The 14,121-nt window shown below is 41.2% G+C and overlaps 2 protein-coding genes across 2 annotated transcripts; one reads left to right on the plus strand and one right to left on the minus strand.

Annotated features, from left to right (window-relative positions):
• The first annotated feature begins 2,592 nt into the window (after positions 1-2,592).
• On the plus strand, positions 2,593-3,546 carry LOC129149275 (olfactory receptor-like protein OLF4). The gene has a single exon (XM_054716837.1). It carries the CDS (start codon positions 2,593-2,595, stop codon positions 3,544-3,546), a length of 954 nt encoding a protein of 317 aa, XP_054572812.1.
• An 8,794-nt stretch (positions 3,547-12,340) lies between these two features.
• LOC103300973 (olfactory receptor 7A10-like) lies at positions 12,341-13,294 on the minus strand. Its single transcript, XM_008157890.3, has one exon. The coding sequence runs from the start codon at positions 13,292-13,294 to the stop codon at positions 12,341-12,343; it is 954 nt and encodes a 317-aa protein (XP_008156112.2).
• Between the last annotated feature and the right edge of the window lie 827 nt (positions 13,295-14,121).

The raw sequence follows: 14,121 nt of genomic DNA on the forward strand, positions 1-14,121 counted from the left end.
GCATAGGTGCAGGAATCACAATTAGATCAGAGGCTGGGGAGGACGCTGTGATGAGGCCAGTGGTGCAGTGAAGGTCCAGTCGGTGTGTGGTTCCTTGTGTCTGAGGTAACTTCAGCACCCACGCTGGCTCTCTGGTCTCTCTATACTTGCCTCTCTGCTGGGCTCTTCACTCTTATTACTTTTCCTTCATTAGCAGGAAATGGCCTTTTAAGCAGGTCTTGCATTTCTTGTGTTGAATTCCAGATCTGTTTTACTGTGTCTCAAAATAAGACACGCCTTTTATATTGTTATCCAGCATTTTTGCACGCGCGCAAACATACACACACACACACACACACACGCACGCACACGAGAGAACAAAGGGAACCATGAATGATTATGTATGTACCCTCACTGTGTATGACACACTCTAATACTTTTTTTTGTGCCTCCTGGATTCCATTCTATTTCATTTTTAAAACTGTAATCTGACCACTCTAATGGGTCTTGATCTCAGAATATGGAGAGCACTTCTCGAGCATGTCCTCCACATCAAACTTCATAGAATCCTGTCATAGAATACATGCATATCAGCCACACTAAACTAAATCTGAAGGGAGAGAAGGTACTCGTATAACATGCTATATGCCTCAAGTACTCACAGTCTAGCAAGAAACAAAGACATGGGATTAAATAAATACTCACCGTGGGTGCCCTAACACTTAGATTAAGAGCATGAGAAAGTGACCTTTTCCTGTGCTAATGTTAGAAAGAGAAAAGGTTCATGAAGGAGAGGATCCAGTCTCTGAAAGAGGAGTTGGAGTTTGGAGGATGGAGAGGGGAGTGAAAATTCCAAAAAGTCCAGTGGGGAGAACCCCAAGCAGAGGAAAGCAAGCCCATAAAGGGTCTGAGCCCTGCAGCTGTGATGTCAGGTGAAGCTGGAGTCAAGTTCAATGTTTAGGAGCCCAGTGTGAGGGAGGCCAGGGCTCTGTGAGGGTGGAGCTGACCGAAAGTTCATAGACACTTGAGCCTCATGTTTGAAACTATGGAATTTTGGCTTTTATCTCCAGTGAGGTATCACTAGGGGAGGAATTTAAATCAGAGTGTTCAATGATCAGCTTTAAAGTTCACACTGAGTCAATGTGAATATTTGGCTAAAGGGGTGCCTGCCTGTTAGATGGGAGAGATGACAGGGAACTGAAATATGTCTGTGGAATTGGAGACCAAGAAGTTGGGAAGCAATAAATACATTTCAGAGGTAGAAGAAAATAATCACCCTCATCCCATCAGAGTGGTAACCATTCATTTACCAACAAGAAGGAAGTGCACCAAACTCTCTACATAGAGTATACTGATTATCTATCCTCCATCATAGGCTGATGGGTACTAAAATCCTCATCATCAGGTGAGTACATTAACAATTATTAAGCTGTATCCCTAACCAGTTTGGCTCAGTGGATAGAGCATGGACCCAGGACTGAAGGGTGAAGGACATATTTCTGGGGTGCAGTCTCAATCCCCAGTAAGGGGTGTGCAAAAGGCAGCCAATCAATGATCCTCTCTCATCACTGATGTTCTTATCTCTTTCTCCTTCTCCCTTCTTCTCTGAAATCAATAAAAATACATATTTTAGAAAAAGACAGAGAGAATCTTAAAAGCAGCAAGAGAAAAGCAAGTTAGTTACCTACAAGGGAGCACCCATATGACTCTCAGCTGATTTCTCAACAGAAAACATGCAAGCCAAAAGGGAGTGGTAAGAAATATTCAGTGATGAATATCAAGGACCTACGACCAATATTACTCTATCCAGCCAAGCCACCATTTAGAATTGAAGGTCAAATAAAGAGCTTCACATACAAGAAAAAGGTAAAGGAGTTCATCACCACCAAAACAGTGTTACAGGAAATGTTGAAGGGTATTCTAAAGAAGAAGAAAAAGAGGGGGAAGGAAAAGAAGAATGAGGAGGAGGGGAGGGTGAAGGAGGAATAGGAGGTAAAGGAAGAAAAGGAGAAGAAAAAAATAGAAAATATGAAGAATAGAATGGCAATAAAAACATATCTCAGTAATTAAAACTAAAAATCAAGGTAAATGAAATTAATGAACAAAATAAACTGATGAAAAAAATAGAACCAGAGGCATAGAAATATGGAACAGACTGACGAATCTCAGAGGGAAGGGAGAGAATAGGGAAGAGATTAACCAGAGCACTTATACACATATATGCATTACCTATGAACACAGGCAATCAGATGGTGAAGACCTGCAGTGGAATGGGAACTGGGTAAAGGGGGTAATGGAGTTGGGAAAGGAGGACATCTGTAATACTCTCAATAATAAAGATTTTAAAACAAACAAACAAAAAAACAAAACAAAAACAAAAAACACAACACCTGTGTAGTCCATGGCCACCTTGGGGAAAAGGTCTGAGGAGGACAGAAATTCCTCATCAGAGATGTTATGGGTTGGGGGTGGGGGTGTCTTAAAGAGGATGATATGTTCAAAATATTACTTTACTGCAAAATATAATTGCAGCATTTCAATTGTGTTAGTAATAGCCAATTGTTTAAAATTGGATCATGCTATTTTTTCTTTCCTACAAGACACCTATACCACATGGGAAGAGGCAATGATACCCGAATTTCAGAATTTCTTCTTCTGGGACTTTCAGATGAACCAGCACTGCAGCCCCTCATATTTGGGATTTTCATCTCCATGTACCTGATCACTGTGTTGGGAAACCTGCTCATCATCATGGCTGTCAGCTCAGACCCGCACCTCCATACACCCATGTACTTCTTCCTCTCCAACCTGTCCTTGGTAGACATCTGTTTCACCTCCACCACCATCCCAAAGATGCTGATGAACATCCTGACACAGAGCAAAGCCATCACCTATGAAGGTTGCATCACCCAGATGTATTTTTTCCTACTATTTGCAGTGTTGGATGACATCCTCTTGACTGTGATGGCCTATGACCGCTTTGTAGCCATCTGCCACCCCCTGCACTACATGGTCATCATGAACCCCCGGCTCTGTGGACTGCTGCTTCTGGTGTCCTGGATCATGAGTGCTCTGCATTCCCTGTTACAAAGCATAATGGTATTGCAGCTGTCCTTCTGTACAGACTTTGAGATCGCCCACTATTTTTGTGAAATCCAACAGGTCTTCCAACTTGCCTGTTCCGACACCTTTCTCAATAACATGGTGATTTATTTTGCAGCTATGCTACTAGGTGCTGGTCCCCTCGCTGGGATCCTTTACTCTTACTCTAAAATAATGTCCTCCATTTGTGGAATCCCATCAGCGCAGGGGAAGTATAAAGCATTTTCCACTTGTGCATCTCACCTCTCAGTTGTCTTCTTATTTTATGGAACAGTCCTAGGAGTGTATCTCAGCTCTGCTGCTACCCACAGCTCACACTCAAGTGCAGCAGCCTCAGTGATGTATGCCGTGGTCACACCCATGCTGAACCCCTTCATCTACAGTCTCAGGAACAAAGACATAAAGAGGGCCCTGAGAAGAATCTATGGGATGGCAGGTACAGAAGGGACAATCATCCTGAGGTAGAAAAGTGCTCCAAGACCCAAAACCAGAAACTGAGATTCCTTCATCAGATGGTAGTTTTCAGACTTGGTCCTTGTGTTCTGTCCTTGAATTTCCTTTGTTTGTTTCAACTCTTCTATGCAATTTAAGTAACCATTTTATTAAGCTCTCTGCTTTGTCTGGTATATAGACAGTTGTTCCCTTTGTCTTTTTTTACCTTCACAAAATTTTTTCCAAACTTTATCAGAAATATTTGGACATTTTCTTTTAATCCACTGGCATCATTGATAACTTAATTTCTTCTCAAATAGCTTATATCATTGTATGTAATTTGTTCTGTGTTCACCATGTTTCCCTCATTCTTTGTACATTAACTGATCTTCCTGATGCTGTAGGCTTTATAATTGTTCCCTACAAGTCTCTGTCTATTGATAGTGACGCAATAGGATAGGAATGTGTGGGCACTGGCCTGGGTCCTACAACTTGTTCCTCAGATCAGAGTCAGTGTTGTGACTAGATGGATCCTTATGGTCCTTATGATTTCAACAACCATCATGGAACTATGAACATGTAAGTGTTATTACTCACAGGTCCAGCATGCCCAAATACCACACCGGAGAGTTGGAATTAGGGCAGGGGAAGGAAAAGCAGGCTCACCCCGGTGTTTCGTTATCTAGATTACTCAGGGCTTTCCACAAGGGGAATTTTATAATATGTTAATCTTATGTAAAAATCACAAAAATTCTGTGTTTAATTCCAAATAAACTTTGCTTCCTAGATATATCCATTGTTTAATGTGAACTTCCTTCCTTTGCTTGTATTGAAATTGCTGCTAATTAAAAATAAAATTTTATGTATTTCAAATCAAATTTAAAATAAAAGGAGAACTTTGTGGGTGGCGTGCTTACTTATGTAGTAGCACTGTCATACATCTGGCAATATGATTATCTGACATGGATGTCTTTGTAAAAAAGCTTAGTCAGGTACTTGTGCTACAAAAAATGTTGCTGTATTTCATACATAATTTCCAGGTTTTATTGTCTTTTTTAGCTGAGGATCCAATTGTGGCAATTATAGTAAGGACCATAAGTGTCCATCTAGTCACATAGGGATTGGTCTCAGAAAAAAGTAGTGAGACCCAAGCCAGTGCCCAGGCATACCTACCCTATTTCATCATTATCAATAGACTGAGATTTATAGGGAAAAATCATGAACTACCATAGTTACTGGAAAAAAATTGATTATCCAATATCTATCCCCAATGGAATCAACATTGAAGCACATATGAGAGGTTCAGAGATAGAGACAGTGAGTTACCGTTTATATGACATTCTAAGCTAAAGATGAGGTAAAGCACCTGGAGCTACAGAAGGGAGGAAGGACATTGTAGGACAATAAGAAGAGAAGATGCTCAGTAATTAGAAATTTGCCCTGCCCTAGATATAGGTCACAAAATGTTATCTCTGATGATAACTCTTATTATTGGCAAGACTCAAAATTTAAATTCTTTAAGGGAGAGGTAAAAGTTCCTATCTGGCAACTAAAGGGGAGCTCAGAGGGGATGTACAAAATAGAAGGTTTTTATAGGAAAGAGGGAGGGGAAAAGGAGCTATTAGAAACAGAGAAAATAAGGATTATTTGGGGACCATGACATCTTTTATTTGGGGGAAGAGGAGAGGAAGAATTTTTATCATACAGATTCCCTCTTCTTTCAGTGAGGGATGGGGAGGACCAACGTGACAGATTACTTACTGGTCCTTGACCAGAAATTCAAGGCTGGTTGATTAAAATGAAGCTCTGAGGGAGGTTGAAACTTCCATTAAATCCAGTATGAAATCTAGATTTAGCATCATGGGTTTGTCACTGGAGTGATGCCATTTTGGGTCTGTGGTCTTCTCTTTAACAGTAGTATGCACATTAACAATGTTAAACACAGAATATCCATAAATACAGAATATCTTTCCATTTATTTTTGCCTTTTTCAACATTTTTAGCAATGTTTTATAGTTTATTTGTAGGTATTTAATTCTTTTTGATGCAATTAGAAATGGAATTGTTCTTTTAATATCTCTCCTAACTGTTCATATAGAAGCAAATTATTATATATTTATTTTGTATCATTGTTGAATCTGTTTATTGGTTCTAAGAAATTTTTAAATAATTTATTGGAGTACAATAACTTAAAACAAACTAAACATAGTTAACAGCAAAATTTCTGAGCTAAAGGAGTTATGCAAAAATTAAGAGTGCATACTGCACATGTTCATATACATAACATAAAAACACAAAACTTTTAATAACTTTGTTATATAATTGTAAAAAATGTAATTAGCCTAATCCTCTGTTTCCCTATTTCAGCTGGTGATGTGGAATAATAAACCTAATTCCAATAGATATTGGTAGAAATAAATAAAATGTTTTTTAAACATAGAGATGTCTAATAACTCTTCCATAGGTAGGAAGTGTATGTACATATACATGTATGTACATTTGTACATGATTTTCTTTCAAATAAACACAACACACAAAGACATAACACAGATTTTCTTTAATGTTGAAAGAAAATTTTAAAGAAACTTGGTGACAATAGAAATTAAAGAATTAATGATTAAATTAATATGAAACTAAGATAATTTACAAATTTAGATAAAACAATGTAACGTAGAAAGTTGACCTTAATTTTAGTAACGAATTACATTTCCTATATTAATGCACAAAGACCTCAACGTCAGAACCACATTTACTTCTGTAACTGAAGCGTTTGTCCACCAGGCACCAGGTGAGTCACACACACTGAACATGAGATTTGTAGTGGAGAGATTAGATCCACTTTATTGGTAGCACTGCAAGCAGAACGGGAAAGGTATTGCTCAAAACCCAAACTCCTGGTTCCTTTACTGGCAGGTGGTTTTAAAGGGTGAAATTGGGGGTTGGGGTCTTCAATGGGTGATCAGTTCATGTGTATATTCTGATTGGTTGGAGCAGGTGTTACAATGAGATACTTTAGGAATTGTGATCATCTGTCATCCAATGTCAGCTAGTCTGGGGTTTATGTGTCTGTGGTCATTGGTTTTCTACCTCGTAGAACATTTTAGTTCTTATAAAACCAACTCAAGGTATATGTCACTACGTAATCACAGATTCCAGAGGGGGGACTAGTGTCACAAGACCCTGATTGATGTCTGAAAAAGTTACTTTGGTGAATATAAGGAAAGGGTACTCAAGTCCGTTTCCTTGCAAATGAGACATTGGGGGTAGGGGTTGGGCTGAGAAGGGATTCTGGCTTGGATTCAATTTTATGAAATTGGGAATTCACTAGCTCTGTTAATGGAGCAGAATCACCAAATTGACTTTAGATTTCTTTTTCTTCTACTTAATGTGAAATTTCAACACAAATGCCTTTACCAAAGAAAGCTAATAGAATAGATCCATGGTCGGCAAACTGCGGCTCGCGAGCCACATGCGGCTCTTTGGCCCCTTGAGTGTGGCTCTTCCACAAAATACCACGGCTTGGGCGAGTCTATTTTGAAGAAGGGGCGTTAGAAGAAGTTTACGTTTAAAAACATTTGGCTCTCAAAAGAAATTTCAATCGTTGTACTGTTGATATTTGGCTCTGTTGACTAATGAGTTTGCCGACCACTGGAATAGATTAACAATGATGGGGACTGATTGCCTCGATGGCCCCTATCAATGCACTCCTTGTATTCTCTCACTTTCTAATATGATCTTCACCCCCCATAACAGATTCAGTCTGTTTGCCCACCACTTGAATCTTATGGGTTTCTTTGACCAGAATAATGTGGTAGAAGTGATGTTGTGCTAATTCTGAGCCTTGCACACATATGTCTCTTGGAATACAGCCATGGCTGTGTAAACAAGCCCAGACCATCTGGAATAAGCCTCCAGCCCCAGTGTGCCAGCTGAAGCCACTAGACAAGCCTACCACCAATCAATCCAAAACTTGTGTGAGAGACTCATCCAAGGTCAGCTGAGCCATTGCCCTGACCAGAAGCATAAGAAAGACCAAATCTACCCAGTCATCCCTACTTACACACTTTTAATTATGGAGTAGTGAGGCAATTTGATACATGAAAATCACTAACTGGCACAATAACTTTATTAAGAAAAATTGAGAAAATTAAGGAACCTGAAGATTAAGCAAATTGCCCAAGGTAACCCAGCTAGTAAGTGCTGAAACTGGGGCACAAACACAGGCTACTTAGCTCTACAGTCTGCTCTTCTAATCAGTATTCATTCTTCTTCTGCTGCTATAGCAGTGCATGAAAAAGTGTTCTTATTTCTAAGATATCATTCGACCAATTATGCAACCACATTCAGAGGCAGATCCCAACCTAGGGCAAATGATTGGCCTCTACTATGGACACCTTGACCAGATATGAGACCAGGAAGATCTCAACCTAGCTGGATGGGAGGCACTTCATATTTATAAGTCAGTAGCATTTAGAAATAGAATTCCACTGTCTTAAAACCTGTGGGCTGAAGAGTCATTTTGTCACAAAAATAGAACAAACTTAAAATTTGTGTGAAACTGCATAAGATCCTGATTAACCAAAGCAATTCTGAGAAAGCAAAAAGAAGCTGGAGGCAACCCATTCCCTGATTTTAAACTATATTATAAAGCTACTAGAGGCCCGGTGCATGAAATTCCTGCACAGGGCGGGGGGGGGGCGGTTTGAAACTCAGCCCAGCCTGCACCCTCTCCAATCTGGGACCCCTTGAGGTATGTCTGACCAGCTGTTTAGGCCTGATCCTAGTGGGATTGGGCCTAAACGGGCAGTTGGACATCCCTCTCACAATCCAGGACTGCTGACTCCTAACTACTCGCCTGCCTCTGCCTGATTGCCCCTAACTGCTTCTGCCTGCCAGCCTGATCACCCCCTAACCACTCCACTGCCAGCCTGATCAATGCCAAACTGCTCCCCGGCCAGCTCGATTGCCCCTAACTGCCTTTCCCTGCCGGCCTGGTCACCCCTAACTGCCCTCCCCTGCCAGTCTGGTTGCCCCTAACTGTCCTACCCTGCAGGCCTGGTCACCACAACTGCCCTCCCCTGCTGGCCCAGTCACCCCTAACTGCCCTGTCCTGCAGGCCTTGCCCCCAACAATTGCCCTCCCCTGCAGGCCTGGTCACCCCTAATTGCCCTCCCCTGCAGGCCTGGGTCCCCCCCTAACTATCCTCCTCTGCAGGCCTGGTCACCCCACAACTGCCCTCCCCTGCTGGCCTGGTCTCCCCAAACTGCCCTCCTCGCCGGCCCGGTCACCCCTAACAGCCCTCCCTGCTGGCCTGATCATCCACAACTGCCCTCCACTGCAGACCTAGTCTCCCCCCACTGCCCTCCACTGCTGGCCTGGTTCCTCCCAACTGCCCTCCCCTGTAGGCCTGGGTCCCCCCCAACTGTCCTCCCCTGCAGGCCTGTTCCCCCCCCAACTGCACTCCCCTGCAGGCCTGGGTTTCTCCCCCAACTGTCCTCCCCTGCAGGCCTGTGTCCCCCCCAACTGCCTTCCCTTGCTGGCCTAGTCTCACCCAACTGCCCTCCTCTCCCAGCCTGGTCACCCCCAACTGCCCACAGCTGCCCTCCCCTGCCAGCCATCTTGTGGTGGCCATCTTGTGTCCACATGGGGACAGCCATCTTTGACCACATGGAGGCGGCCATCTTGTGTGTTAGAGTGATGGTCAATTTGCATATTACTCTTTTATTAGATAGGATAGTAATGAAAGCAATATAGTACTGGCATAAAAACAGACACATGGATGAATGGAAAAGAATTGAGAGCCAAGAAATAAACCCACACACATAGGTCATTAATTTAGGAGAAATGAAACAATAATGTTAAATGAGGAAAGGACAGTATCTCCAATAAACTGTGCTGGGAAAACTGGAAAACCACATGCAAAAGAATGAAGCTGGGTCATTATTGTAAGGGTTCAGAATGAGTCACCCCAAGACATGTACTTGGATTATTTTTGAGCTGAAGGCAACTGAGACCCTGGGAGTCCAAGAGAAACTTTTACCTCACCCTTAAAGAATTTAAATTTTGGGTCTTGCCAATAATAAGAGTTATCATCAGAGATAACATTTATGACCTATACCAGTATATATGGCAGGGCAAATTTCTAATTACTGAACATCTGCTCTTCTCATTGTCCTGCAATGTCGTTCCTCCCTTCTGAAGCCTCAGGAGCTTTAGCTCAGAATGTCATATATACACTACCTCACTGCTCTTCCTGTCTCTGAACCACTCACGTAGGTTTCCAAGTAGACTCCACTGGAAGAGAGATATTTGATAATCCATTTTTGCCAGTAATTATGGTAGCTTTTCTGGATGCTCAGCTAATTACAACATTGAAACCTGGAAATTAGGTATAAAGTACAGCAGAGTGCTTGACTAAGCTTTTGTTTCAAATACATCCATCACAAATAATCATATTGCCAGATGCATGACACAGCTACTACACAAGCCCTCTTGTTACCTTCACCCATGAAGTTCCCCTTTTATTTTAAATTTAATGATTTTGTTTTAGAATAATTAACATATGCAATTTTATTTTTAATTAGAAACATTTTCAAAACAAACAAAGGGAGAAACTTCACATTAGACAATAGATATATCCAGGGAGCAAATTTCATTTGGAATTACACACAGGGACATGCATAGAATTTGTGTAATATTTACACGAGAATTAACATGTTATAAATTCCCCTTTTTAAAACCCTGAGTAACCTGGACAACTGACCACATGAATGACCCTGCTTTCCCTTCCACTGCCTCAATTCCTGCTCGTAGGTTTCAAATAAAAAGCAAACCCAAAATATATAAATTACTCATACAACTCAACAAAAGGGAAGACAAACAGCCCAATCAGAAAATGGTTAGAAGACCTCAATAGACACTTCTCCAAAGAAGGACGCACAAACTGTCAAGAGTCATATGAAAAAATCCTCAAGGTCACTAATCATCAGAGAGATGCAAATTAAACCATAATGAGGTGCCTGCTCACACCTGCCATAATGGCTACTATCAATAAATCAACTAACAGCAAGTGCTTGTAAGGATGTGGAGAAAAGGGAACCCTAGTACACTGCTGGTGGGAATGCAGACTGGTACAGCCATGGTGGAAAACCATGTGGAGTTTCCTCAAAAAAATTAAAAATGGAACTGCCATTTGACCCAGTGATCCCACTTCTAGAAATATAACCTAAGAAACCTGAAACACTAATAAGAAAGAATAAGTGCCTCTATGTTCATAGCAGCATTATTTATAATAGCTAAGATCTGGAGACAGCCCAGGTGTCCATCCGTTGAAGAATGGATAAAAAAAAAACAACGGTGGTACATTTACACAATGGAATACTATGCAGTTGTGAAAAAGAAGGATCTCTTACTCTTTGAAATAGCATGGAGGGACCTGGAAAGTATTATGCTAAGGGAAATAAGTCAGTCAGAGAAAGACAAATATCACATGATCTCACTTACATGTGAAATTGAACAAAATAAAGTGCCAAACAAAATAGATCCAGAGACATGGAAGCATGCAACAGACAGTGGATCTTCAGAGGCAAGGCAGGGAGGGAAAAATTAACCAAAGAACTTATATGCATACATGAATAACCCATGGACACAGATAATAGTGGGGCGAAGGCCTGGGGAGGGGACAGGAGAGGGGAGTGGGGTTAATGTGGGGAAAAAAGGAGGACATCTGTAATACTGTCAATAATAAAGATACATTTTAAAAGAGCAAACCCACAAAACCATAGCCATCCTGCCCTTGGTCCCCAGTAGAGGCAGAATCCTTCAGCCCAAGCCCATTTTTCTCTCTTGCACACACACACATGCATACACACAGCTTCTTGTGTGGCTTTGGGCGTACAGGACCTGTGAGTAATAAACCTTATGTTTTCATAGTTCCATGATGGTTGTTGTAATTATAAGAAGGACCACATGAGTCCATCCACCCAGGACATTGACTCTGGTCTAAGTAGTAGGAACCAGGCCAGTTCCCAGGCATTTCTATACTATTGCATCACTATCAATAGACTGAGACTTATAGGGGACAATGATAAAATCTATAATATCAGGAAGAGCAGTTAAGGTACCAATGTACAGAGGATGAGGGACACATGGTGAAAACTGGGGTTTCAGATTTTATGGAATGAAATCATATAATGGATTAGGTAGTCAAGTGAAGTTTTTCTACATGAGTAATACCATTTATTACTATTCTACCTACAAAACAAGAACAAATTACTTACAATGATATATGTCATTTGAGAAGAAATTATCCTTAAGACATCAGTGTTTCTAGTGAAGTAAATGAAAACTCACTATTTCTGATCAAGGTTGAAAAAAACCTCGTGAAGGTTAAAAAGGGACAAAGGGAAAAACTGTCTATATAACAGACAAAGCAGGAAGCTTAATAAATTGGTTACTTAAATTGTATAGAGAAGTTGAAACAAACAAAGGAAATTCAAGGACAGAATAAAAGGAACAAGTCTTGCCCCGCCTGTGTTTCTCAGTGGCTGAGCATCAACCTATGAACCAGGAGGTCTCCATTGGATTTCTGGTCAGGGCACATGCCTGGGTAGTGCGCTCAATGCCCAGGAGTGGGTATGCAGGAGGCAGGCAATCAATACTATTCTCTCATCATTGATGTTTCTATCTCTCCCTTTCCCTTCCTCTCTGAAATCAATAAAAATAAGTTTTTTAAAAAATAAAAGGAGCAAGTCTAAAAAACACAATGTGATTAAAGAGTCACAATTTCTGGTTTTAAGTTCAGTAGCTTAAAAACCAAGGGCACTTTTTACCACCGGATGATTGTCTCCTTCATACCTGCCATCCCAAAGAATCTTTTCAGGGCCCTCTTTATGTCCTTGTTCCTGAGACTGTAGATGAAGGGGTTCAGCATGGGTGTGACCACAGTGTACATCACTGAGGCTGCTGCACTTGAGTGTGAGCTGTGGGTAGCAGCAGAGCTGAGATACACTCCTATGCTTGTACCATAAAATAAGGAGACAACTGAGAGGTGAGACGCACAGGTAGAAAATGCTTTATACTTCCCCTGAGCTGATGGGATTGCACGTATGGAGGACACTATCTTAGAGTAAGAGTAAATGATACCAGCGAGGGGACCACCAGCTAATAGCACAGTTATAAAATACATCACCATGTTATTAAGAAAGGTGTCAGAACAGGCAAGTTGGACCACCTCTTTGAGTTCACAAAAAAAGTGCGGGATTTCCAAGTCTGTACAGAAGGACAATGGCAACACAATTAAACTTTGTAACAAGGAATTCAGGGCACCCATGATCCAGGACATCAGGAATAGCAGTCCACATACACGGGAGTTCATAATGATGATATAGTGCAGGGGGTGGCAGATGGCCACATACCTGTCATAGGCCATCACGGCTAGAAGGAAGTCATCCAGTCCTGCAAAGAGTATGAAAAAATACATCTGGGTGATGCAGCCTGCATAGGTGATGGATTTGCTCTGTGTCAGGATGTTCACCAGCATCTTTGGGACAGTGGTGGAGGGGAAACACATGTCTACCAAGGACAGGTTGGAGAGGAAGAAGTACATGGGTGTGTGGAGGTGGGAGTCTGAGCTGACAGCCAGGATGATGAGCAGGTTTCCCAACACAGTGATCAGGTACATGGAGAGGAAAAGCCCAAATATGAGGGGCTGCAGTGCTGGTTCCTCTGAAAATCCCAGAAGAAGAAATTCTGAAATCAGAGTATCATTCCCAGGTTCCATGGCGTGGAGGAGACTAGTAGGAAAGAAAAAAATAGCATGATTAGTTTTTGCACAAATGGCCATTACAAGCACAGTTGAAATGCCACAATTATATTTTATAACAAAGTAACAGTATTTATTTTTTGTATTATCATCCCCCATGACATCTCTGATTAGAAATTCCAGTCCTCCTCAAACTTTATTTCCAAGGTGGTCATGGATTACACTGTCTTAATGAGAAATGCATTCATGCAGTTGAGGAATATTTATTGACATTTCCCACCTCTAGGGAAAGTGTACAGGATGTTCAGAAAAAAACATTCCTAGAATATAACCATAGTGAAAGAATATATGCAACACATATATCATATACCAAGTTACATGGTGTCATGTGAATAAAAAAAAAGAAAGTAGGTATAAAGAGAGAGGATGGAGTGTTATTTTATACTGGGAGTTCAGGAAGCCCTGACAACAAGGTGACAATTGAACAGAGACCTCAGGGAAGACAGAGTGGGTGACACAGGGTTAGTTGAGAATGGAGGATTATGCAAGAAAAGAGGCAGTGCCAAAGCCCTGAGATGACACTTGTTTTAAGTATTCAAGACACGAAAAGGATTCAGAATGGTGAAGAAGAATAGAGTCAAGGAAGCACAAAAGAAAATATTAGAGAGCATCATACATAGTTAGGGTATATGGTTCCCTTTGTTCAGGAGTGTGTGTGTGTGTGTGTGTGTGTGTGTGTGTGTGTGTGTGTGTTTCTGTGTGTGTTGTGTGTGTGTGTGTGCTAAAAATACTGTTCATAATGTAAAAGGCATGTCTTAATTTGGGCCACAGTAAAAATAATCTGG

The sequence above is a fragment of the Eptesicus fuscus genome, chromosome 6, assembly GCF_027574615.1.
Source record: "Eptesicus fuscus isolate TK198812 chromosome 6, DD_ASM_mEF_20220401, whole genome shotgun sequence".
Classification (NCBI taxonomy): Eukaryota; Metazoa; Chordata; class Mammalia; order Chiroptera; family Vespertilionidae; genus Eptesicus; species Eptesicus fuscus.

Coding starts and splice junctions, on each gene's coding strand:
- LOC129149275 (XM_054716837.1), top strand. CDS start 2,593: ATGGGAAGAGGCAATGATACCCGAATTTCAGAATTTCTTCTTCTGGGA.
- LOC103300973 (XM_008157890.3), bottom strand. CDS start 13,294: ATGGAACCTGGGAATGATACTCTGATTTCAGAATTTCTTCTTCTGGGA.